The sequence below is a fragment of the Pseudorasbora parva genome, chromosome 8, assembly GCF_024679245.1.
Source record: "Pseudorasbora parva isolate DD20220531a chromosome 8, ASM2467924v1, whole genome shotgun sequence".
Lineage (NCBI taxonomy): Eukaryota > Metazoa > Chordata > Actinopteri > Cypriniformes > Gobionidae > Pseudorasbora > Pseudorasbora parva.
In genome coordinates, this window is record NC_090179.1 from 25588106 (window position 1) to 25613083 (window position 24978).

Here is a 24978-nt window from a genome sequence, read left to right on the forward strand (position 1 = left end):
AATAGAGCATTCAAGCCAGAGGGCTAATATCAGTATAGAAAAAATGCCTTTTATTTCTAAATCATGACATTTTTTTTGGAGTAAAAACCATACTAACAATATAAGTACACCTCAGGAAACATTATAAAATAATAAAATGATCCATGCCATGGGACCTTTAAACTAGTGTCTACACATCAAAACACTTTAATTTCACCACTCAATACATGACACTCAAAGCACACCCACTATTCATCTGTAATATTTATTGAGCACAGTATATTTTGTTTAGGTACAGTAGTGATGCACTTTGCTAATGAATATAACGGCTTGAAGTTATCACAAATAATAGATTTTCATTTCCTAGATATTTGGAGAGCTTTTTAAAATGAAAAGAGGAACGATTAATGATCGCTGTGGACATGCACTTTTCTCCCGCACCCTTGAATTAACATCCGCTTTGATAATGATTAACGCTGGCCATGGCGGAACATCAATATATGTGGTAATCAGGCGAGTATCACTTGAACTTTTCTCACCGGCTTTGTGATTCCTAACGAATAGAAAGGGTTGAGATGTTTTATGACTGGTCACAGGCATTGATTAAAAAGGATTTCATCACACACGCGCACGCGCACGCGCACACACACACACACACACACACACACACACACACACACACACACATGCATACATACAGGCACCCACACACAAACACACACAAATATGACAGACATCAATCTATTTAAGTGCATTGGACCCCAGCTAACAGCTGTAGCATCAGGGCAGACAGAATGCAGTCTGTCAAATACAAGGGCGCTTCCCACAGCGTGAAGCTCATAAAGCAGTGACTCAGCGTGGGTTAAAAAAAGCCTGATGCCTGATCTACCGAACCCTGACTGTCTCTTGTTATTTACACCTTTATGTAACATGAGCAACAACAGAGTTTGTGCATAAAAGTAAATAAAAACAGTGAACGTCTTTATTCAAAGTTGTAATGTTCAGCCATTGATATATTAAAGTTCTAAATGATTTTGTCTAAATTACAAAATAAAACACTAGAAACTTAAAGCAGTTGTTTAAAATGTTCGCAACATCATACAATATGAAGATTTTAAAAAAGATTAGCTAATGTTTACGATTAAACAATGTTTACATTAAATGTTTTAAAAGAATAACTTTATATGCACAATATGTACATTTTTTTGGATTAAAATATCCAAAAACCAGTAGAACAATGTTATATATTTTGTTGACTTGTCAACTTACATTCTCCCAAATGTTTCCAAGAATGTTTAAATCCAGAGAAATTAGCATTTTTAACCAACAAACAAGTGTCTGTGTGTCGCCTATCAATGACATCATACCCACGTTACCCTCGATTTTTGCTGTTGCTGTTGTTGTAGAAACCATGAAAACACCAAAGACACTTTAATATATTATGTTTTATCAGGTGAGCAACTGTTTGGACACATTCATTTACATAAAAAGAATCATTATTATATAGCATTGTTATATAGCACAGTTAGTCTTATTGTTTAAATCTCATTTTCTTGATTTACCACGAGTACCATGATTTGCCATGCCTAACATCAATCTATATTGCTGCAGTGTGTCTCATGGCCGCAGAGCGAGCGCACAGAGCACATTACAACATAACTTTCCATACACTCAAATAATGTATGTGATAAAACAGCGTTGTGTTTCCACACATACGCATGAGTGGACCAAGCAGAAGCACATGATAAAAATCTCATCAAGCAATGCCTTTGTTTTGAATAAGCGACCTCTAGCAACAAAAAAAATACATATTGTGGCCTTAAGTAAGTGTTACACGAAAAAATAAGGGAAATTAGCGTGTACAATTCAAAATACAATTTCAACAGAACTAAAACATCTCAGCTAATAATCAAATTGGTACCAATGCATGTTGTGCATTCCTTGTCAGAATAATATATTTTAACAGACAGATAAATTAGGATGAATTCAGGTTAATGGGCCATTTAGCCTCAGTTTACCTGGATGAAAGAGAAAGAGAGAGAAAAGTAAAGAGGTAAACCATCATAGGCTTAGCGTGAACAAGTGTTGCAGCTAACTCAAGGTTAATTATACCTCATAAAAAGAGTGAAAGAGGGAGACAGGAAGTGAAAAGGGCCCCTCTCTTACACATTTATCTGACTTGGAAACCACTTGTTTTCCGAATCTCATTTTCAAATGTCCTTTGAACTTCCGTTAGCATACATGCAACTCAACTCAGTTTAAAAAGAGTAAATGTAAAACTCAAATGCAAAATACATGCTAAATTTTTACCAGAAGTCAACAGGACATTTTGAAGATGCTGTTATCCAAACAAAGTAACTTTTAATATACAAACCTGCAACCTGATAACTTACACAATGTGATTTACTCAAGAACACTTACATTCAAACAGATCAGATTTTTTATGTAATGAAAGAAGGTTTCTTCTCAACATTAAGTCTGTTTATTTGATTAAAAAAAATACAGTAAAAACAACAATATTCTAACTGTTTCCTAATTTAATATATTGTATACATATTATTTTATATATATTTATTATTTTTATTTTTAAATGTAATTTATTCCTGTGATTGAAAACTGAATTTCCAGCATCATCACTCCAGGCGTCAGTGACAAATTATCCTTCAGAATTCATGATGATTTGATGCTCAATAAACTTTTCTTAATATTATCATGGTTGAAAACAGTTGTGCAGCTTAATATTTATGTGGAAACCATAACAAACGTTTTCAGGGTTCCTTAATTAATAGAAAGTTCAAATGTCATTCAGTGTCTTACTGTCACTTTTTGATCAATTTAATGCATCCTTGCTGAATAAACAAATTCATTTTTTTTAAATAAAATAAAAATAATCTTACTGTCCCCTAACCTTTGAACAGTCTAGGCTAGGGGTGTCCAAACTTAATCCTGAGGGACACTTTCCTTCAGAGTTTAGCTCCAACTTGGCTCAACTCACCTGCCTGGAAGTTTAGAGCTGCATTTAAGTCCAATTGTTAATGCCCTTCCCTCGCTAACTTCCCTCTATCTCGTACATTTGGATGTACATTATTGCTTACATTACACAAGCTTTGTAATGTGTTTAAATGGAATGCACTAAGCCCTTATCACTTGAAATCCACAATGGACCTTATTCATTATTTACAGGTTTTTTTATTGTTTTTTATTTTTACGCATCATTCTATGTATGCTTGGGCTGTTGTAGAAAATATATTTAAAATAATAATAATTATTACAGTACAATAAAATTAGCTAAAAGTTAATGTGGTTAAATGTCAAAATGTGTGGGTGGGGTTAAATTAAGCGCAAGCTGCTGTGACATCACAATCGTGTTGTAATGTGGTCTATGGATCTGCCCAAGTATACGTTCCCTCTTTCAAAATCGAGGGTCTGTCAAAATAAATGGGACAAAGTTGAACGCTTTGACCGTGTTGAATGGCATGCTGAGGTAAGTTCACGAATGTATGTGTAAAAGTGGAGTTAAACACAACCTAGTATGAGGTAATATCTTTATTAGCTGGTTCAGGTGTGTTTTATTGGGGTTGACGCTAAATTCTGCAGGACAGTGGCCTTCAGACACAGGATTGGACACCCCTAAGCAATTAACATCCTTCTAGGTCATGAAACAACATATTATCAACCAATCAAAGGCCTAAAACTATCCTTACACCCTAAAAGAAATAGTGAGCACATTTACATGCATGTTCGTAACCTGATTATCCAATAATCTGATAAAGCACGTAGCCATGTAAACAAGTTAATCCGTTTCCTTTATCAGAGTATCTTTCATTTTTAGTAATTGCCAATACCTAGTACCGATACCTGTATTTTTATTGCGTTTTTAATTTTTACATTGACATTTATGATGTATTATGTATTATGTTTTGTAGGACTACTGTTACTTTCACTTTAACGTTCATCTTTAATTTAATACCACAGTGAATATTTAGAGCATTTTTTCTCAACTATTCACGTTCAGTTAAGACATAATCGACTGTTTCACAAGATATAATGAGAGGATTTGTCTGTTTCCTGCTGTCACGTTATAGCTTCAGTTACAACCAGCTTCAGTTTGTAATCCTTTATTTAACATCACACCTGACATAAACACAAATGATAACATTTTGTCCCATCACAAGTTCCAAATGTATCTTTAACCTCAACCCTAACCATTAACTACCCTATAAAGAAAGAAAAATGGCAAGTTCAATTCAATCTGAAAACATGTTGCATCACTCATGGTTTGGACTATAGGTCTAACACTGAAATGCTTTTAGGGGCACAAGATGGTGATCCAGCAGTTATTGGAGTGTTCAGCATATATGTTCCAGAAGTGTTGAAAAGTTTAAGCGAGACACTTGGCATGATCAGGCTCTGCCTAATGGACTGAAGACAGTGTTTTGTGGGCTCCAGCAGCCCTGAGCCAAGACTGACTGATGGGGCTGTTTTCCAGAGCTCTCACTAAATGAACGCCATGCTCTCTCATTAGATTAGTGGGTAGAGAGGGGGTTGTATCACTCACAGACAGCGCTCACACGATCTGGCTCATTAGATCTACTGTCTGGGCTTCCCCTTATCTGTCGTTGGAATCAAGCCACCAAAACCCGAAAACAGGATGACAATTCTGCTTTGCTTTTATTCCACCTCATTATCCTCCCCCACTTCTCCACAAAATCTTTGGGGTTCAACTATTCTACTGTATACTCTAATCTTCCTCTATTCTTTGGATATGCTGTCCTCTCATCGACCTCATCCTTAACTTCTCTCTCTCACAAGGCCTTTTCACATTTTGACCACCCGTGCTTGACTTTGTCTCTGATCCACTCATTAGTGATGAGCGCCCGCTCTCTCACCCGTCTCTGTGCTGTGCGAGAGGATTTTGATAACCGTGACCAAGAGCTCAGCTAGTAAGTACACCCACTCACAGCCTGCAACCCGTTTACACCCACCCAACCGGCAAATCAAACACATCCACATATGCGCGCACGCATACACAGACACTCGCAGAAACAAATGCTGGTCTCTGCAGTGCTTCTAGCTCTTCCTGCAGTGCCTTATGTTTTTGAGGGTACAAAGAGAGATGGATTGGGCAGCACAGCTCCATGGTAGGTATGTGGTTCATGAGCCTTGTTCATGCTGATATTAGACAACATTTTTCATTTTGCACCATTTCCATGTAATACGTTCCTGAGAAGAGACAAAACTAAATGTAACGGGGAAAAAAAGATGCAGCTAGATGAAAATTGAGAAAGTAAAAAAAGAGATGAGAACAGATAATTTAAGAGATGAGACAAGGTGCAATAAAAGAGAATTGAACAGGTGAGTTGAACCGAGATAGAAGAAAAGAGACAAGACAAAATGTGATGGGACATGAAGAGGAGAGACAAGATGTACATGAAAGAAGAAAATAGGAGAACAAACGAGACCTGATGAGATGATACAAGATGCACATGGACCCAAGAAAAAGACTAAATGAGTTGAGACAAAACAAGACAAGAAGAACAAAAAGAGAAACGAGATTAAATGAGATGAGGAGAAGGAAAGGAGAGAAAAGAACAGAATTAAAAAGGGGAAGAGAAGAAAAGAGAAGAGAACAGAACAGAACAGAACAAAACAAGATAATTCTCTTCTCTTTTTTAGTTTTGTTCTGCTCATCTCATTTATTTATCTTCTCATCTGGTCTCGTTTCTTATCATTTTATTTTTTTATTTTCATCTTGTCTCTTCGTATCGCATCACATTTTGTCGTTCTGGTCTTATCTCTGTTTTTACTTTCTCGTCTCGTCTCGTCTCGTCTCGTCTCGTCTCGTCTCGTCTCGTCTCGTCTCGAGAAGAGAAGAGAAGAGAAGAGAAGAGAAGAGAAGAGAAGAGAAGAGAAGAGAAGAGAAGAGAAGAGAAGAGAAGAGAAGAGAAGAGAAGAGAAGAGAAGAGAAGAGCCAGATCGCCCTTCACTCGTTTTTACAGTGACTCATTCTCCATTTAAGTTTCTGCTCATCACTCATTCCCTTAAGCGAATCAAGAGAGGGCAGGTACAGAACAGAGGTACGGAGGGGGAGGAAAGAGAGAAAATGAGCTGTGGAGCGAGTATGCCGCAAACTAATGAGGGACTGCAGGGGTGAAGAGAGGGAAAGAGACTTGAGAGAAAGTGAGAAAATGAGCGATGGGGAAATGATCGGATGAGTCTCACGATAATGGAAGGATGAAGACAGAATAGAGGACACTAGAGAGAACAGATGAGGCTGATGCACATGGACCCACAATAGAGTTTAAGAGATATAATTATGCCGTAAGTGAATTGTGCACTGTGACACTCTTGCGCTGGAGAGGACGGCAACATGCGGTTCATTTATCACTCTAATGTACATCCATTCAAGTAATAGCACTAAAATTACACTCGGCAGAAGCTCAAGCTACAGGTTGCAATGCTAACCGCAGTTGTTCGACTGCATGTTTTGTAATATTAAACCCAAGATCATATATCGTTTCCTGCTACAACCACAAGGAAATGCGATTGTGTGTATTTTAAACTGTGTAAACTTCATGGTTTTGAGTTTTGCATCTCTGATGCTTAAAGTCTCTTTCATTTTATCATTACGCAAGGCTCTTTATGTTTACTGCTCTCTGTTTACCAAATCCCACACAGCCCATGCTTAAATGACTCATATGCATCATCCACATACTTTATTTATTTCTAAAAAATTTAGCAATCGTGCTGAAAATGTCCCCCTGGCAGCCACAAAAAATGGCACACTAAGGGAATGAGTCACTAACGCCACACACACACAAGCCAAAAACAAGCTAACTATTAATTCAAATAGTCAAGTAGGTTTTAATGTCACACGGTTGCGTTTTAAGACTTTTTTCTAAGAAAATATGCACGTTTTGAACTCCATCAGTTTAAGGACCCTGATGCAACTCGTGGACATGATGTAAAACAGCTAGTAAGAAAACTGACACAAATACAAACACACCCTAAGATATACAGTAATAGTTTAGTCGGTCCCGCTCAAACCCTCACGCTGCCATCCATTAGTGTGACAAAATCACCAGGAAATCAGATTTATGCTCTTGGATCCATCATGCACTTGAATAACCATTAAAACATCACCTTACCTTGAATCTGCCATCAGAGGCTCTCAGAACTGTGTAAACACAGCAGTGCTGCATGAAACGACTGGTTCAACACGAGTGAGGAGAGAGAACCGCTCAGAGAAATAGAGGGAGAGAGAGAGAGAGGGAGGGAGAGCAAAACAGTGGAGGGAGGGAAAAGGATGAGAGAATGCGAGCGAATCGTGAGGAGAGAGAGAAATAGAGAGAGGTGTATAAGAATGCAGGTAGTAGTTGTAGTAGTTGCTATGGCATTGAATACGTTCTGGCTCTCTATGATGGGCTTGTGAGGGGGTGTGGATTATTTCTCAGATGTAAAATTAAACAGTGCCACAAAAGCCAACCTTACAGAAGATTTATGGCACAGGCGCACACATATACAATGCTAGAAAAGGTTAATATCTTGAGGGCAGAAAGCACCTCTATTGAATTTTCCATTTAAATGCATTCAAAATTCCACAGATTTATGGCAGCTTATAAGGCCTTAAAAGGTGACTTTTAAAGCTACTACTGAAGATTGCATTTAATAGTGTTACCAAATAAGTGTTTTTAAAGATTAACTTTTAACACAATGAAATTATATATAGTACAGTATATACATGCAAATATTTCTTAAATATATACACGTATGTGTTAGGGGTTGAACTACTTTCATTTTTTTAAAGTCGACATTTATGTGATGAAAGTCGAGTCGACGTCGACTAGTCACTGATGACGTCATTGATTAAAACATAAATAAACCTGAACCTTGAGCTGAGACGCGAACACGGGTCTTCTTGTGCACAGCTGATATGGCATATGACACAGCGCTGCCCATTAGGTTATTGATCCTACATGACAGCTTTTGTATCAGTTCTTTTGTCTTATGGTTGTTATTTTTCTCACAGATTTCTGTTCGTTCTGAATAAGATACAGATAAAGTAGCACAATAAAGATTACATGTAGCCTATATGAAGGCATTAGTAAGTTAGTGAGTGATTGTGTGTGAATTAATTCTACCTGGCAGCGTCTCTCTAATAATAGTGAAGCTGTGAGTTTTAGTTATCAAGAAATATATGCCTGAACGTTTCAGTTTCTAAGCTATTTTTTTGATAAATCGCAGAACAGTGTTGACAATACATTTCTGCACTACTAAATGGTTTTGTGTGAGGCGCGCGCGATCTTCGCGTGATGTGCGATCGGCTATGTGTGTGTGTTGCAATATGCAGCACGCAGTTAAGCGCGATGATTAACTTGCGTGCAGGGTGCGAACTACGGGGGAGCTAGGGGGAGCTCGGCTCCCCTAAATAAGACATGGGCTCCCCTGAAAACGTGATTTGTGAAATTTTGGGGGGTCTCAAAAATATTGACACTGTGTTATTTTGAGGTGCAATTTCAGTTTTCTGTAATGTGATCATCGTGGATTATTATATGTAAAATTTCTAAAAATATATAATTAATTCATGCATGACGGCAATTTAAATCTAATTGACTTCAATAAAGATAACTATGCATGCTGTTCTTGTCATGACCATCAAGGTGTGGTGGCACTGCGGTGCTAATTCCACTCATGTTAAGTGCATGTCAACGCAAAGATTCGTAGAAAAAACAAAAACGAACATCCACTTCTTGATCTTGGATTTCTGGAAGAACAGCAAATGAAGCTGACCCCAAGCCTCTGTGGTCGATTCTGCGATAAGGCATGTTATCCCCAATTATGTGTAGCGGCTGGGTTGATATAGGTCTGCGCGACTATCAATGTCCTAGTAAGACTAGCGTTAGTTAAATGGAGGAATTATGGTTTTCTTCTGTAGCCTGACGAGTAACTTCAACCGTTCATGTGAACTCAAAGACAGCCGGATGCTTTGTTTATAGACTATTTGTGGGCTTTTTGACCTATCAATTCTTGGTTTTTTTCTTCCTTCATTAAAATCAAAGATGTTCTTCAATAATTGTAAATTGTATATTAAGAGTCTCCGCAATGCATTAAGCAATAGATTGACCCGTTTGTCTGTGTGTGAAGGAATATACACGTCCTCTCTTCCACGCGCAACCCCCCCCCCCCCCCCCCCCCACACACACACCCCGAAAAGTGGGCTCCCCCAAAGGCCACGGTATAGTTCGAACACTGCTTGCGTGTACAATAAGCGTGTATTCTCCCGATCAGTTTTGAGCATCCAGATGGTAATCAAACATGTCTTGTGGAGAGCTCACGGAGTTGCGCCCTCTATAGACCAGCGACGTGTCGACGTCAAGCTTAAAGCGTCGTGACAGAGCATTAAGGTCGACTAGTTGATTAGTCGACTAGTCTGTGCAACCCCTAGTATGTGTATTACATATATTATGTAAACAAACATTTATTTTGGATGCGATTAATTCTGATTAATCTTTTGACAGCCCTAATTTATATTTAAAAGGTTATGTTAGATTGTGGCCAAAACTGGTACTGCAATCACTTTCAAATGACTGTAGAGTGGTGAAGACTCTACAGTCATTTGAAAGACTCATCTGAATGACTAAAAAAGAAATCGAGACTCAGACCAGGCAACATTTTTCCAGTCTTCGACTGTCCAATTTTGGTGAGCTTGTGAAAATTGTAGTCTCTTTTTCCTATTTGTAGTGGAGATGAGTTTTCCCTTTTCACGCCATTCTTTGTAAACCCTAAAAATGGTTCTGTGTAAAAATTCCAGTAACTGTGCAGATTGTAAAATACTCAGACCGGCCCATCTGAAACCAAAACCATGCCATGTTCAAAATTGCTTAAATCACCTTTCTTTCCTATTGAGAAATTCAGTTTGGAGTTCAGGAGATTGTATTGACCAGGACCACACCCCTAAATGCATTGAAGCAACTGCCATGTGATTGGATGATTAGATAATTGCATTAATGAGAAATTGAACAGGTGTTCCTAATAATCCTTTAGGTGAGTGTATATATATATTTATATATCTTCATAGTCACATTTAGACTGAAGTGTGCATTCATTATATGCCAGTATATGCATTGCGTACTTATATCCATCCACATCTATCCATAAGTATATCCAATGTTATATAAAGAGTTAATATACTCTACGATAACAGTTACAATTAACGGAAAAAAATTATGTCGCCTCTCTAAAGCATTAAGTAGTCTGTGTAAAGCATCTTCAGCAAAGAAAACAAACAGTACTGAGCTCAAGTTCTCACAGTGAGCTATGCAAAATGAAAACATGGATCTGTTCAAAGCGGAAGAGTCCACTCAGATGTTCCACAGTAGTTTCTTCACATGCAGACACATGTGCCTCACTGGCCATTATAACAGCATGTGGTCAATGCAGTCAGCCACCGCTGGGGTCCAATCAGATCAATGTCCACTCACTCACACACACTCTCATCCGCTACTGGAGGAGCATCAATAATCTGGATTCACGAGCAGTACATCATATATGAAGCATAACTGATGGGTTTTCTGGAAAGGTTACAACCTAGGCAAGAAAAGCAAATCAACCCCGGTCCTCGCTCACCCTGAGCTCAGCAACAACCTCAAGCAGTGGCTAATGTAATCTCCACTAAAAGAGCCTGTTGAACATCGCCTTGTTCTTTCATTTGTCGGTTTGTTTAGAGCTGTTGTCTCCATCTCCTTCAATCTCTTGGCAGTTTAGTGTTTGAGAGCCATTGCGCCTTCTAATTGGTGCACTTTCTGGGGTTGCCTTGGTAACCCTCTTTGGAAATGTTCTTTGGAGTTCTGCCATAAGGTTTGGTTGGATGAACATATGTATATATAGCATTAACCCAAAATTGACAGCAATTTCAAATAAGGTTTCACATTTTATCAACCTGTTTTTTTCCCTGCAATCATATGACTAGATTTAATTGGAATTAAAAACTGGCATATGGCACTGCAATACTTGACAGCCAGCCAGAGGTGCGACTTCCCACTGAAAAGAGATCCATCAGATTGTTGTTTAATTCATGTGTATATGCCAACAAATCCCATGTAAGATGGGCTGTAGACATGTTAGTACCTTTTTAGAGACTTTTTTTAAAAGTTCTGTTTAATCCAAATATATATATATATATATATTATGGATTAAACAGAACTTTTAAAAAAAAGTCTGGATTATATATATGGATTATATATATATATATTGGATTAAACAGAACTTTAAAATGTCATCGTAGGTTGCTGTCCACTGTGAAAGATGAAATAAAAATATGCTTTTTTAACTATTTATTTGTATTATACAGCTGCAAATAAGTAAATAAGTATTCGAACATCTGTCTATCAGCTAGAATTCTGACCCTCAAAGACCTGTTAGTCTGCCTTTAAATTGTCCACTTCCACTCCATTTATTTTCATAAATTATATGCACCTGTTTGAGGTCGTTAGCTGCATAAAGACACCTGTCCACCCCATACAATCAGTAAGAATCCAACTACTAACATGGCCAAGACCAAAGAGCTGTCCAAAGACACTAGTGACAAAATTGTATACCTTTACAAGGCTGTAAAGGGCTATGGGGAAATTGCCAAGCAGCTTGGTGAAAAAAGGTCCACTGCTGGAGCAATCACTGGAAAATGGAAGAATTTCGCTCGGACTCGGAATCTCCCTCGGACTGGGGCTCCATGCAAGAGCTCACCTCGTGGAGTCTCAATGATCCTAAGAAAGGTGAGAAATCAGCCCAGAACTACACGGGAGCTGGGACCACCATTTGCAAGATTACTGTTGGTAATACACTAAGACATCATGGTTTGAAATCATGCATGGCACGGAAGGTTCCCTGCTTAAACCAGCACATATCCAGGCCCGTCTTAAGTTTGCCAATGACCATTTGGATTATCCAGAGGAGTCATGGGAGAAAGTTATGTGATCAGATGAGACCAAAATAGAACTTTTTGTTCATAATTCCACTAAACGTGTTTGGAGGAAGAAGAATGATGACTACCATCCCAAGAACACCATCCCTACTGTGAAGCATGGGAGTGGTAGCATCATGCTTTGGGGGTGTGTTTCTGTTATTATACCATACTATATAATATACTACATCTATATTAGAATACATAAATATTTTTTAAAAGCAGGCATATCTTTTTACTTTAGCTTTTAACTAGCAAATGATGTTCTGAAGCATTCTACATATGTTTTCTTATTTTAAATTTATTATGAATTTATGTATACAATTTTTTTATTGATCATTATAAAGTGGGTTTCAACTTTAATCATGTTATATAAATAATACTGAAATTTGTATTATTTATTCGTGTTTATTTATATTCAGAATACAAACAAATTAATAAATCATTTGAATTATAAATGTAAATAATTTCTGTTAATTAATTTAATACAATTAAATATAACATTTATATATTAATTTTATGTTAAATTAAAATGTATATACAATTTTTAAAATTAGAATTGCTTATTTTTATGTATATTATAAATAAATTATAAATAGGTTAGTTTAATTATATATTATAAATTAAAATGTAAATATAAATCTATAACAGTAAATAATAATAATAAAAATAATGAATGTGCTTATTGTAATTGGGTTTTCTTTCTTGTATGAAAGGTGCTGCACAAATAAAGTAATATTGTGTAATATTGTGTAAAGTAATAGTGTAATATTATCATTATTAATATTATTATTAAAATAGAATAGATACAATGCATTCTAATAACAGTAACAAAATAATTGTAAACAGCCCCAATGTCATTTTGTAAAATTGTTGAGACAATGGCCTGCAACGCAATAAAACAATATTTCGTTTCATCATGCATTCTTTTTTTGGACTCAGATGTCTCCGATCTGCTCATAAAAGCAATCTGATCTTGAGAAATAAAACTCTAAAGTGATCAGAAACTACCCATTAAATCACCAAGAAGGAAAAAGAAGAGAGATTAGCGATGTAAGACGAGAACTCCTCACTTACTGTGAATGTTGAATTAATGCTAATGCAACCCTGTTATTTGCTTTGAATGTGCTGGCTGGTTTTACTGGTGCAGCAAGGTCTTGTGAACTTTAATATTATATAACAAGAGGACATTCACACACACACACACACAAACACACACACACACACACACACACACACATAAGAGAAAGCAGGCCCGCAGCGTACAATTCTACCCTAAAATAATTTACGTGTTTATGTAAAGCAAAATCAGGCCAGATTACCCTGGTGGCACTGCTAAATGCTGATCCCAGTTCTGATCAGACATTGCAGGCGACAGCTGACCCAATCAGGTGGAATTAGAAAATGAACCGGTCCGTGTTAAGTCCTCTGTCCACACCCATCTGCGGCGATAGTGAAAATGCGAAACTCAATAGCGTAATTACTTTGATTCGCCTGGTGTGACACAGCTGTCTGCTCCTGTGCTCTTTCTGCTGACAAACATCCATTAGCTGCTGATGTCAGATGTTTCCGAGGTCTTGATACAAAAGCCTTGTTCAATTATTTTGAGAACTTTTTTTAAACTAACAGCTCAATAAAATCTTGAACTACAGTCAACATAAGTGATCCACTAATGGGACCAACAAGAGGCATCTATTCAGCAGTCTGTCAGACTCCTAATGTTTCACTAAAGTGACAGTATACGTGAGTTGAACAATAATCATCCAGAGAAGATACAAAGCTGAACACCATGAACTGATCATACTGATACATTGTAAATGAGTAAACTACTTCACTTGGTAGGGGAAAATCTATAGCTTGGATGCAGGCAAACATAAGTTTCTTTCCTCATAGACACAGGCTGGATAATAACAACAAAGTTTAAAATGTGAAATCATGTATGTGCATTTCAGGGGTCATTACAAAATCTAGCTGACCACAAAACAACATATTCAAATATATTAGAGACAGCCATATATGAAACATACATCTCTATCTATATAAACTATCATTCAAACATTAGGATTAGCATTTTTTAAATGTTTTAAAGTTTCATGCTCACCATTCATTTGATCAAAAATAAAATTAAGTGTAATATTGTGCAAAATTATTACAATTTAAAATACACAACATTCATACAACATTTTTATCGGTTTTAAAATGTAATTTATTCCTGTGATGACAAAAGCTGAATTTTCAGCATTCAGTGTCACATGATCTTTCAGAAATCATTCTCTAATGCTGATTTGGTATTCAAGAAACATTTTGTATTATTATCAAAGTAGCTAATATCTAGTGAACTATCATAAATGTCACCCTAGTCATAATTGAAATGGACATTGCACACTCATAGGCTACTATTAAATACGCATTTATGTGTGATCGGGTTGGTTTGTGTGTGTGTGTGGACTGTATGCAGGAGTTAGGCTACGTTTACTATATGAGACATAGCCTACAATGCAATGTCAAGTGAGGTGTTGACAGTTTTTCATCACAACACGTGGTATTGTTGGAAAACAAGACTTTCAGCGATGTCATTTGTGACACCTTTTAAGTTTCGGTTCCACTTTCTGTTCAGAATAAATGAAACCAACAACCAGTCATCTCTCTCTACTAGCCTAACTATGGACACTGAACTGATTTTATGTACGCACTGGTGAGTTTTAAAAAGTCTATATACATTTTATATAAGACGCCATGTTCATTACCAATGTAAACCAATGTAAACAAATGTACGTGTTCGTCGAGTTTTAGACGATTTTTGCATTATCACGACAAATAATGTCAACAGTAGAAACAGCAAAACGAAAACAAAAGCATATTGTAGGCCTACTTATTTACATTGTACATCAATAAAGACTATAACGTTAATTCTTTACGGTGCCGAACTGTCGACTGGCTTAATTTGAAACAAAGTGAAATAGCCTTCGATTGCAGCTGTCACGACAGTTTCATACACACAATAGTCAACGCTTGCATTGGCTGAAATGATTTATATTGAACACGATTAGTGAATAATTGTAACACAACTTGTGACCTAAACACCTAATTTATCCTGTTAGCTATTAATTTAGGTCACCCAAAATACTGGAATACTCACTCACCCTCATAATTCTAACCGTAGGACTTTCTTCTGTGGAACGTGGATTGAAAGATATCCTGGCCTCGCGCATAATAGTAGGCTATATCATAGAAGTGTGACTCGTCGTGCTCCATTCAAATCTCATGAAGCTATTTTTATAGCTTTAAGTGAGAAAATGACCGATTTAATTTATTAGCAATTCTTCACCTCTGAGCTCTGAGCTTGAACTGGAGAATCGGATCTTTGATTCGCGAATTGTTGGTTGAATTCCGGATTCAATTCAGACCATTTTATGCACTAGCCTACTGGATCAACCGTTTCGTGTAAAATATCTGACTCAAAAGAATGATTCATACACCAATTAGACGATTTTTTTTTCACGCAGGCCCTATGCTAACTGTGATATTTTATTTTATTTTGACATAGTCGCTGTTCACATTCATTATAGCCTGCTCAAAAGAGTATGGATATTCTAAAATGATTTTGTGTTCCTCAGAAAAAAGTCACACAGGTTTGAAACAGCATGCTGGTGTAGCCTGTGGCAGAAATGTTGGTAAACCTGAACGCAGGGTTAAAAGTCAAATTGACCCATCTTTCTGGTATTTATTAAATATTTTAATACCTAGTAAAGTAGATAAAGAGTTTGTTTTTAAAAAGTAGTGGGCCTAGCAGACAAATAAACGGTTTGATATATTGCATTTGTGTATCATCAATTATTTTAATGAATTCATTAATAAGACGAAAACCAATAATTCCAATACGGGTCGTTTCGACCCCTTTTATGCATTCTTCTAGGTTTTTTGGGCATTTAGTCTTATAAGAAAACAGTGCATATGCAATAGTGTTTCCATCCTCCAGTCTCTGTAAAGAGTCTCTGTTAATGTTTTTATACAGCAATAAAGAGGTGGCAAAGGCAAACTATGACCTGCATGAACCACACTGTAAGAGGTTTCTGTGTAAATGCCCCGACTGCAACGACACTGTCCCACGAGACCAGCTGGAGGAGCATAAAACTGAGCAGCACGCAGAGGTCACAACCACACCACTCAACACTGGTTAACATTCTGATCTTTGCTGCATTTTACAAGCTCTTAGTCCATGTGTGTCACAACAACAACAGCAACAAAGATTTCTGATGCATTTTCCTACTGAACATTTTCCATTTGACTTGTTTTTTACTCATCATTGTAATCTCCCTCCTCTAAAATACTGCTGGTGGTCTCATTTTTATCATGTTTCACAGGTAAAATGTAAGATGTGCAATAAAAAGATGGAGCGAAGGCATCTGTTGGACCACGAGGTGAATGTTTAATCTCACACATATTTAAACTGATGAGCTCTGGGTGGTTTATTTTTTTCCCACTTATCCTTTGTTGTTTCTGTCTCTCCATGTCTGCTATTTCTGTCTTTCAGAAAGATGAGTGCTCCAAAAGGCCTGCGATCTGTGAGTTTTGTCAGCTCGAGCTTCCTCTGAGTAATCTAAAAGAGCACAGAGTGTCCTGTGGGAGTCGCACAGAACGCTGCTCTGACTGTGGCCTCTATGTCAAAATGACGGACCAGCTTGATCACGCTCAGATCTGCCCAACTACTAATGCATCTGACAATGACGGTTAGTTCATCATGACACACTCAACATTATAGGTAGTATTGCCATGTTCTGACTATTTTCATTGTAAAATACTAATTTAGCATATCCGTTTTCTCCAGAGCCGACCATGTTGCAATGTCAGAAGTGTCTGTTATATATTCCCTCAGACAATCTGAAAGAGCACCAGGTAAAATAAGTAAATACAGAAGTTTTTTTTCTCCATATATTTATGTAATTATGAAAATATATTTTCTATGAAAAAACGCATTTCATTTTCCTTTTTCCTTTTAACTAGCTGGGTTGCAACCAGCTTTTACAGAATGCAGAATATGAGGATGATGACTCTGATGAAAACTTAAAGGATGGAAATGCCCGTGCTCCAGCTGCAGATTTATCCTTCTCAAAATTGCAAAAGACAAAGAGAGACAGAAACATTGACATGGATAAGATAAGCACCTGTCCACTCTGTCATCTGGCGCTTCCTGTAAAGACACTCGAATGGCATGAGGTACTGCTCTGTATATAATGATATTTTAAACTTGTGCAGGCTCACCATTTAACAATCTGAACAGTATTTTGTTGCTGATTTAATAAATACAATTAACTTTGTATTGATTAGTACATGTATTATACCTAAATGAATACACTACCGTTCAATTTTTTTTAAATACAGTAAAAAAGTAATATTGTACTTTTAGTAATAATTTAGATTGTAATATTATTACAATCTAAAATAACAGTTTTCTTTTCTAATTTATTTAAATGTGTTTATTCCTGTAATGGCAACACCATGATTCTTTAGAAATCATTGTAATATACTGATGTGGTGTTAAAAAATATATATATTATTATTATCAATGTTGATTCAATGATTTAATTCAATGTCTTTCAGAATTGTTTTATTATTATTATTATTATTATTATTATTCATTTATCCTATCCTTGTTGAATAAAATAATTAATTTCAGTACATTTGAGCCTCTATTGTTAATATAATATACAATATTTACTGATAATTATATATTTATATATGTATTTATATTTTATTTATTACTGATAATTATATATTTATATATGTATTTATATTTTATTTATTTATTTATTTTTAGAAAAAATGTGAATTATATCAACATCTAAACCTGGCATGATGGCTGGTGAAAGCAAAATATGTAAGTATACAAATAATACATTATGTATCACCAGTATAACTGGTATAACAGTGAAACATCCATGAACTGCAATAAAAGTATGAATTATCTTACAGGGTTGATGGAAACTGCAAACTCGCCAAGCATCACACAAATAATAATATAGAACATTTTATTGTGGAAATAGCATGTTGAAATATATTGAAAATAGAGTAACTAAAAAATGTTTACAGTGCTTCTGCCAAACACTATTATCTGAATTTAATTTGATAATAATGGCACTTTAAAAGGGAATTTGGCCCAGTGAAGACAAAATAATGGAAAAAGTTTTATGGTGAGTGCAGGTACTTTGGGTACTTTGTGTATACTTTACTTTCTGAGTAATGAACTTTTTATGATGCAATTATTTGTCTTTTTAATAAATCTATTGTGTTTAAACCTTTCTGCATGTTAAATCTGAATAAAAAAATTGAATAAAGATATAATTATAAGACATTATAAAACTATTTGTATAAATTGCATGCTAGACTTATTTCTCTCCATGCCACCTTCTTCATACTTTTGTATAAAATGCCTTGAGGATCCAGAAGGCCATCTACCAGATGAAGGTTTCAGTCAGGATGGCTTTTACTTAATGTTCCTATAATATCTTACTATACATTTTAATAATTGTTACTTGATATATGTTAAATATTTTTATAAAAATGTCTTTTTCAAAAATGGTCAGTTTGTTTAATTGTAAAGGGACTCTCCTGCACTTGGCAACAAAAGTGCAACAGTGACATCTAGCGGATATTTTTGTATTTCTTTATGAGAGACCAGGCAGCGTTGAATGCAGATTCTAGAGTTGGCTAATCGTTGTAACTTCACTGTTTTTGTTGTTTCCCCCTCATCTGTTGAAAAGAATATACAAATTAGATTATATAATAACTTTCCTCTCAATGTATAAAGATTCCACTGTTGGTCTTGAATCTAACAAGATATTAAAAATAAAATAAAAAAAATTAAATGTTTTGATGGCTACCATCATGCTATGGACCATTATTACAGACGCGTAACATCGCAAATTTAGTAAAATGTTTCATATTCAGGGGGTGGAAGGCTAACTGATTAATAAAATGTAGAATAAAATGTTTTCTTATTTGAAACCAGACTAGTTAGTTTTTATTGATTACATGGTTAGGCCCATATTATTCACACAGTAAATCTATCATAATTTATTGATTCTCCCTTTCACGTTTTACATTTTTCTTTCTTAGAAAAAAAAGTTTACATTACCAATCAGGCAAGACATTTGCTGACAGCTGAAATGAATAACACTGATCATCTTTCTTCATCAAGGTACCTGTCAGTGGGTGGGATTGGGCAGCAACTGAATATTGTGTCCTCAAAGTTGATGTGTTAGCAGAAAATGGGCAAGCATAAGGATTTGAGCTAGTTTGACAAGGGCCAAATTGTGATGGCTAGACGACTGGGTCAGAGCATCTCCAAAACTGCAGCTCTTGTGGGGTGTCTGTAGTGGTCAGTATCTATCAAAAGTGGTCCAAGGAAAGACCAGTGGTGAACCGGCAACAGGGTCATGGGCGGCCAAGGCTCATTGATGCACGTGGGGAGCGAAGGCTGGCCTGTGTGGTTTGGCCAAATTGCTCAATAAGTTAATGTTCTAATAGAAATGTGTCAAAAAATACACAGTGCACCTCAGTTTGTTGTGTATGGTGCTGCATAGCCGCAGACCAGTCAAAGTGCCCATGCTGAGCCCTGTCCACCGCCGAAAGCATCATCAGTGGGCACGTGAACGAAGCAATGGATGACAGTGGCCTGGTCTGATGAATCACATTTTCCTTTAAAATACGTGGCTGGCTTAGTGCGTTGCTTACCTGGGGAACACATGGCACCACGAAGCACTATGGGAAGAGGAGGCAATGTGATGCTTTGGGAAATGTTCTACTGGGAAAGTTTTCCTTAGATCCTGCCATAAATGTGGCTGTTACTTTGACACGTACCATCAGGACTTAAAGGATTTGCTCCTAATAGCTTGGTGCCAGATTCCACAGCACACCTTCAGGGGTCTAGTGGAGTCCATGCATTGAAGGGTCAGCAAAAGGGGAAAAACAATATTAGGAAGGTGGTTATAATGTTATGTCTGATCAGTGTACATTCAGAAAGTCTTCTAGTTTGTGAAATTGCACACACAGGCCAGACTCTAGTCAGCATTATATTCTCATTGTAATTTCTTTTAAAACAAAAATTATATTTGCTGCTTCTGAGAAAGCTAGAAATATGAAAATGGTCCACTGTGTGCTAATGTGGCATTTACTGTTATATAGATAACTATATAAGTCTCCATTTCATGATTATGATTGCTGTGCTATAGCACAAACAATTACATGGCCAAAACCCATTATCCCACTTTCCCTGATTGCCCATCACACTTAATCTGAAGGAGGAAAAACACTTCAAGCAAGTACTGATTTTTAAAGTAATATTTCAAATTATACGTTTTATTTTCATCTTTGACATTTGGGTTTTAAATTAGGAGACATCTTTTAACAGTGTGCTGACTTTTCATTTCTGGGAGATCAAACACAGGTCCATAGGAGCTACATCTAAGATAATGTGCCTTCAATCAGAATTCAAAATCACATCTGGAGAAAAAAAGAAACATTATTAAGGAGTCTTTGGAAATTCAAGTTAAGAGAAAGTACTAATAACAGATAATGCACATTGGCTAAAAGATTAAAACATTTACAGCAGGTCTGTTAATAAAAGCTTGAAAGAATATCAGAATAACAAACCTAAATAAAGAAGAACGTAAAATCAGATTATATAAATTAAAACCAGCCAACTTCATGGCCACTTTGCAATATGTTAAAGCACCACAAATATAATTATCTTAAATTATCAGTCAAATTTTAAATACATTTTTCCCATTATATTACCTGTATAACAGCACGCAATTGGTCCAAACAGTCTATGAGACCCAGTCACCTACTGAAAATATCATTCAGTATATATGAGGAACTCTACAAAGAGCTCTATTTAAGCTCCTAATGCTTCTTATTTTGGTTATTACATTATAAACAGGGACAACGTTTTAGTCCTGTAAGCTCTGTAACTCTCAATATTTAAAGATTGCCATATACTCTAGTGTCACAATATCCTTACAGCTTATTGTATTTTCTGTGCTATCAGCATTCAATGCTTTTGTAACTTGCTTCCATAGCTGTCAAAATCTTTGCCGTGTTCAGAAGCTATGGATGTCCGTTGAACTTGTCCTGCAGGAGAGTCAAGGCGTTGGAGGAGAAGTCACGCAGGACATGGAGTGTTTCACGCTGCAGTTGTAAGGTGTCACGTGAATACTGCTGCTGGGTGTGGACCAATTTCTGCACCGACTCCGCAAGCGACTCCAGCGAGCGAGACAGCGACCCTATCAGCAGTGTGGTGGCCTGCTGTTCCTGCAGGCTGAGCGAGGCACTCTGGGATAAACGCTCCTTCGCACTGCGAGGTTCCACGGAAGCAGGTTGGGGAGGGATCCGAGCAGGAGCTGAACGTGACGATGAGGCGGCCCCAGAAGGTGCAAGAAATGTAGCGGTCCTGGCAGCTGAAGGCCCATTAAAAGTGTTGTGATTAGGTTTTTCTCGAAATTGGTTCTTCTCAGCTATGGGACGGCTGAGGAATCCAGTGATACCAACAGGATTCTGATTTGGTTGGTTTCTTGTTTCAATAAACTGCATGTTACCACCTAGAAGGAACAGAAACATGTTCAAATTAAACTAGAAACGTTTTTTTATTTGCATTTAAAACATCAATTAACAATAAGAGTTGCCATGATAATGGTATATACAATGGTACCATTTTAAGAAAAATTAAAACATACTAAAACTAAAAATGTAATATGGTGTGATAAATGTTTTATTTTTCTCTTATACAAGAAAAACACATACAATGACTATGACTAGACATTATTTCTACAACAACCAAAAACATAACTTTTTACATTAACAAAGTTTATAAATGAATGTTAATTTATACTTTTAATTAAATGCACAAGAAAAGCAGAGATTTACATTTCCATCACGGACACTGCGTTCATCACAAGCATTCAAATCTGCCATTACTGAAATATCATGTGTATAATATTCGCTCATATGCGTAAAGATTCTGTTGTAATAAGAAAACAATCGACCAGGGAATGCAAATGGATTCGTATTTTGTTTGTCGTTAGCCTGCCTAATAGCAAAATGGACACATTTACAAAATAATTTTGCGTCACATCTAAATTGCGTAAATCGGAAAGTTTTTTATTAGAAATATATATATTTAGAAATAAAAATTCATCAAGCTTTTGGGGAATTGCACCACATGGCGAATCACACTTTTTTTTTTTTTAAATACATTTTTGAATAAAATGAGACCCCCCCCCAAAAAAAAAAAAAAAACGACCATGAAAAAATGAAAACATGAGGCAAATAGTTCTGTATTATTACTTACCTTCCTTTTCTGATATGTCAGTCTGGAGGTCTATACGAGGCACTGCTGAATCTATCAATACAAAAAATGACCAACTTATTATTGTTTAAACATTTATATAAAAAATAAAATATTTAGTAAAGCATCACCTTAAAATTACTCACTAAAAAAAGGAACTCACCGCTAAACATCATGTGTGTAGGAAGCTCCATATCTCCTTTGCCTGGGATACTAGTGTGGAAAAGAGGTGGCATTGGTAAACTGAACGAATGAGGCCTGCCATTTGCCATGTGTGAAGAGCTATGTGGTATCTCAGAAAGACCTGGAATGTCATCATCTTCATCATCCATTTGATCATCATTTGACAAACTGTTTACATTTTTGTTAGGGTAAGACAACTGAAGGATCTGGTGCACCATGGTTTCTATGGGGGACAGCTCTTGTGCGATTTGGGCAGCCGTCGCTCCCGATGCCCTCATGGCAGCCACCCTCCGTTTGGTGTCGCATTTGAGGTCTGCCCATTTCTTGATGACTTCGATAATTTCTCTGTGACACTCACTGACCTCATTGATACGTGCTGTCAGATCCGCCCAAGTGCGGTTTTTCAGATCTTTCGAAATGCCCCTGTTAAATTTTCCTGAAGAAGACAAGAGTTCGTTTAACTATTATCCTTCATGTATGCAAAGCATAATTTACATACTTTCAAATTGCTGACAGGTCCTATTGCGGTATGTGATATACAAATAAAAAGCTACGTCTGTCTTACCAACTAGAATGTGCCGTTTTTTCTGCACCTCACTGAGCAGCAGTTCAACCTCCTGGAATGTGAACCGTGACTTCCTTTTCTTAAAGCGCATCAAAGCACCTCCAGGCCCTCTGTAAGGGTATGGCAGAAATTCTGACATCCTTCCTCCTTCGAAACCTTTCGCTGTTACCAATCACAACCAAATCAAACAGGGCTTCTAGACAGCATCCATCAGAAGGTTTCCTTCAATTATATGGCTGAAATAATAAATAAAACAATAGAATTATAATTCATACAGAAGCAGCATCATTTAACTGATTCAGAGTTTAACTGATTTAACTGACTGATAACGGAGTCAACCCGCCTTGGAGATAATGACAGCACAACATGTGTATATATATAACATTTATATACACAGCTCTGACCACGTAAGATTGAGAAATCATGTATGTGTCTATTATATAACACTAATGTAATATAATATAATGTATTTTAAAACCTAAAACACAAGCATTCATTCATCACATACTAAATCAGAGATTTTATATATATTTTTATATATATATATATATATATATATATATATATATATATATATATATATATGTGTGTGTGTGTGTGTGTGTGTGTGTGTGTGTGTGTGTGTGTGTGTGTGTGTGTGTGTGTGTGTGTTGGTGATGATTTACTATCCCTCTGATTTATTATGTGATGACTGTTGCTTGTGTTTTGCTCTTTAAAAGGACAGAACAGGCACAGACAGAGATTCTTTGAGAAAAGCACAGATCCACATATTTCTAGGATCCTTTTACTTTAAATTAACTGTTACAACTAATTGCGGCGTGATCTCACACCGCCTCGCCGGTGTGCCCATATGCTTCCTGCTTCTTTGTTGTTGTCCTGCTTAATCGTCAGAGAGAGCAATAGGAACAGAGAGAATCGAGCGAACGCCATCACGGACACACAGCGTTTATCACGAGCGTTCAAATCTGCCATTTCTGAAATGTCACGCGTACAATATTCGCTCAAACGCGTAAAGATAGAGTCCGTTTTCGCAATAAGCAAACAATCGGCCAGGAAACGCAAACGGATTCGGATTTTGTTTGTCGTTAGCCTGCCTAGTAGCAAAATGGACGCATTTCGTGGAAGCATTTACGAACGAATTTTGCGTCAAATCTAAACAGCGTAAATCGGAATTGCGATAAACTTTCTTGCAATTGATATGAGAGATATACTGAGTGATATTTACCTATAGGGCGGTCGAATGTGTCCTAGGATTTGTCGGTGTAGTCTTGTCCGATAAACTTCGTAGGCAGTGATCCCCTGCGTCGCGCAGACTCAGCTCTACGTGTTTTTCCCCCTCCACAACGATAGTTCGCCAACATTCTATAGTAATCCTGCCCTATGCCTGTGTGGAAGCATTCCTAACTACACATGAAACCCCGTGGCCCAGCCTAAGCATGGGAATGTTCAACTGACAATGAAATAAAAGTAAATTTAAGTCGTCTTCTATACACATACAAGTTAAATAAATCGCGTAAAATATTTGTGGATTTTGTACGCCTTTTTCCCCCACTCTCCTATAGGCTGTTCAGTGGTATTTGGTAACTTTCAAGGCTATACAGCACTCCCAACATTTTATATAAAAAAGAAATATATAAAATTTGTGATTTACTTGTTGGATATAAATCAAATATTTAAAGACATAAATTTGACATAATTATTTAAAAGACATAAAATTTGATATATGCAAATCATAAGGGGACATTTTTCCTAGTAACAGATGCTGGGATTAATTTAGGCCTTAATACATTGAAGCGATTAATTTAGAAACATTGGATTGTGTTGCATCTGTTGTCTTTCCTCTGTAGTCCTTGTGTCGTAACAGATGTATCTCTCCTTGAGTAGCCTATGTGAATATCTGAAGCAGACCTTTTGAGTGGCAACAAAATTAAAATAAATATATCAGTA

The 24978-nt window shown here is 36.6% G+C and overlaps 3 protein-coding genes across 4 annotated transcripts in view; 1 reads left to right on the plus strand and 2 right to left on the minus strand.

Moving 5' to 3' along the window:
* rap1gap2a (RAP1 GTPase activating protein 2a) overlaps window positions 1-15267 on the minus strand; it is a 98740-nt gene extending 83473 nt beyond the window's left edge. The window contains exon 1 of one of the 2 annotated variants that reach the window (XM_067450513.1): window positions 15082-15267. Coding sequence is in view for 1 of the 2 variants with exons in the window: in XM_067450511.1 (XP_067306612.1) it covers window positions 7128-7141 (14 nt within the window). In the remaining variant the exon portion in view is untranslated. Of the gene's footprint in view, window positions 1-7127; window positions 7246-15081 lie in introns of those variants that run through there. The other variant, XM_067450511.1, reaches the window with a different exon arrangement.
* xaf1 (XIAP associated factor 1) lies at window positions 14500-18785 on the plus strand. Its single transcript, XM_067450516.1, has 8 exons — window positions 14500-14633; window positions 15954-16089; window positions 16303-16359; window positions 16473-16668; window positions 16767-16834; window positions 16943-17155; window positions 17757-17816; window positions 17912-18785. The coding sequence occupies exons 1-7, from the start codon at window positions 14509-14511 to the stop codon at window positions 17793-17795; spliced, it is 834 nt and encodes a 277-aa protein (XP_067306617.1). The 5' UTR covers window positions 14500-14508; the 3' UTR covers window positions 17796-17816; window positions 17912-18785.
* Window positions 18786-20263: 1478 nt separating this feature from the next.
* On the minus strand, window positions 20264-24531 carry zgc:113149 (uncharacterized protein LOC541363 homolog). Its single transcript, XM_067451718.1, has 5 exons — window positions 24257-24531; window positions 23032-23267; window positions 22447-22902; window positions 22287-22337; window positions 20264-21537 (listed from the first exon to the last, which is right to left on the minus strand). The coding sequence occupies exons 2-5, from the start codon at window positions 23168-23170 to the stop codon at window positions 21047-21049; spliced, it is 1137 nt and encodes a 378-aa protein (XP_067307819.1). The 5' UTR covers window positions 23171-23267; window positions 24257-24531; the 3' UTR covers window positions 20264-21046.
* Window positions 24532-24978: the final 447 nt, after the last annotated feature.

What these genes read in the sequence shown, in the direction of transcription:
- zgc:113149 (XM_067451718.1), bottom strand. Translation starts at nt 23,170, where the DNA reads ATGTCAGAATTTCTGCCATACCCTTACAGAGGGCCTGGAGGTGCTTTG. An exon ending in TACACACATGATGTTTAGCG is followed by an intron (nt 22,338 to 22,446) that starts GTGAGTTCCTTT and finishes TTGTATTGATAG; the next exon opens with ATTCAGCAGTGCCTCGTATA. An exon ending in TGACATATCAGAAAAGGAAG is followed by an intron (nt 21,538 to 22,286) that starts GTAAGTAATAAT and finishes TGTTCCTTCTAG; the next exon opens with GTGGTAACATGCAGTTTATT.
- xaf1 (XM_067450516.1), top strand. Translation starts at nt 14,509, where the DNA reads ATGTCATTTGTGACACCTTTTAAGTTTCGGTTCCACTTTCTGTTCAGA. An exon ending in GGCATCTGTTGGACCACGAG is followed by an intron (nt 16,360 to 16,472) that starts GTGAATGTTTAA and finishes TCTGTCTTTCAG; the next exon opens with AAAGATGAGTGCTCCAAAAG. An exon ending in ACAATCTGAAAGAGCACCAG is followed by an intron (nt 16,835 to 16,942) that starts GTAAAATAAGTA and finishes CCTTTTAACTAG; the next exon opens with CTGGGTTGCAACCAGCTTTT.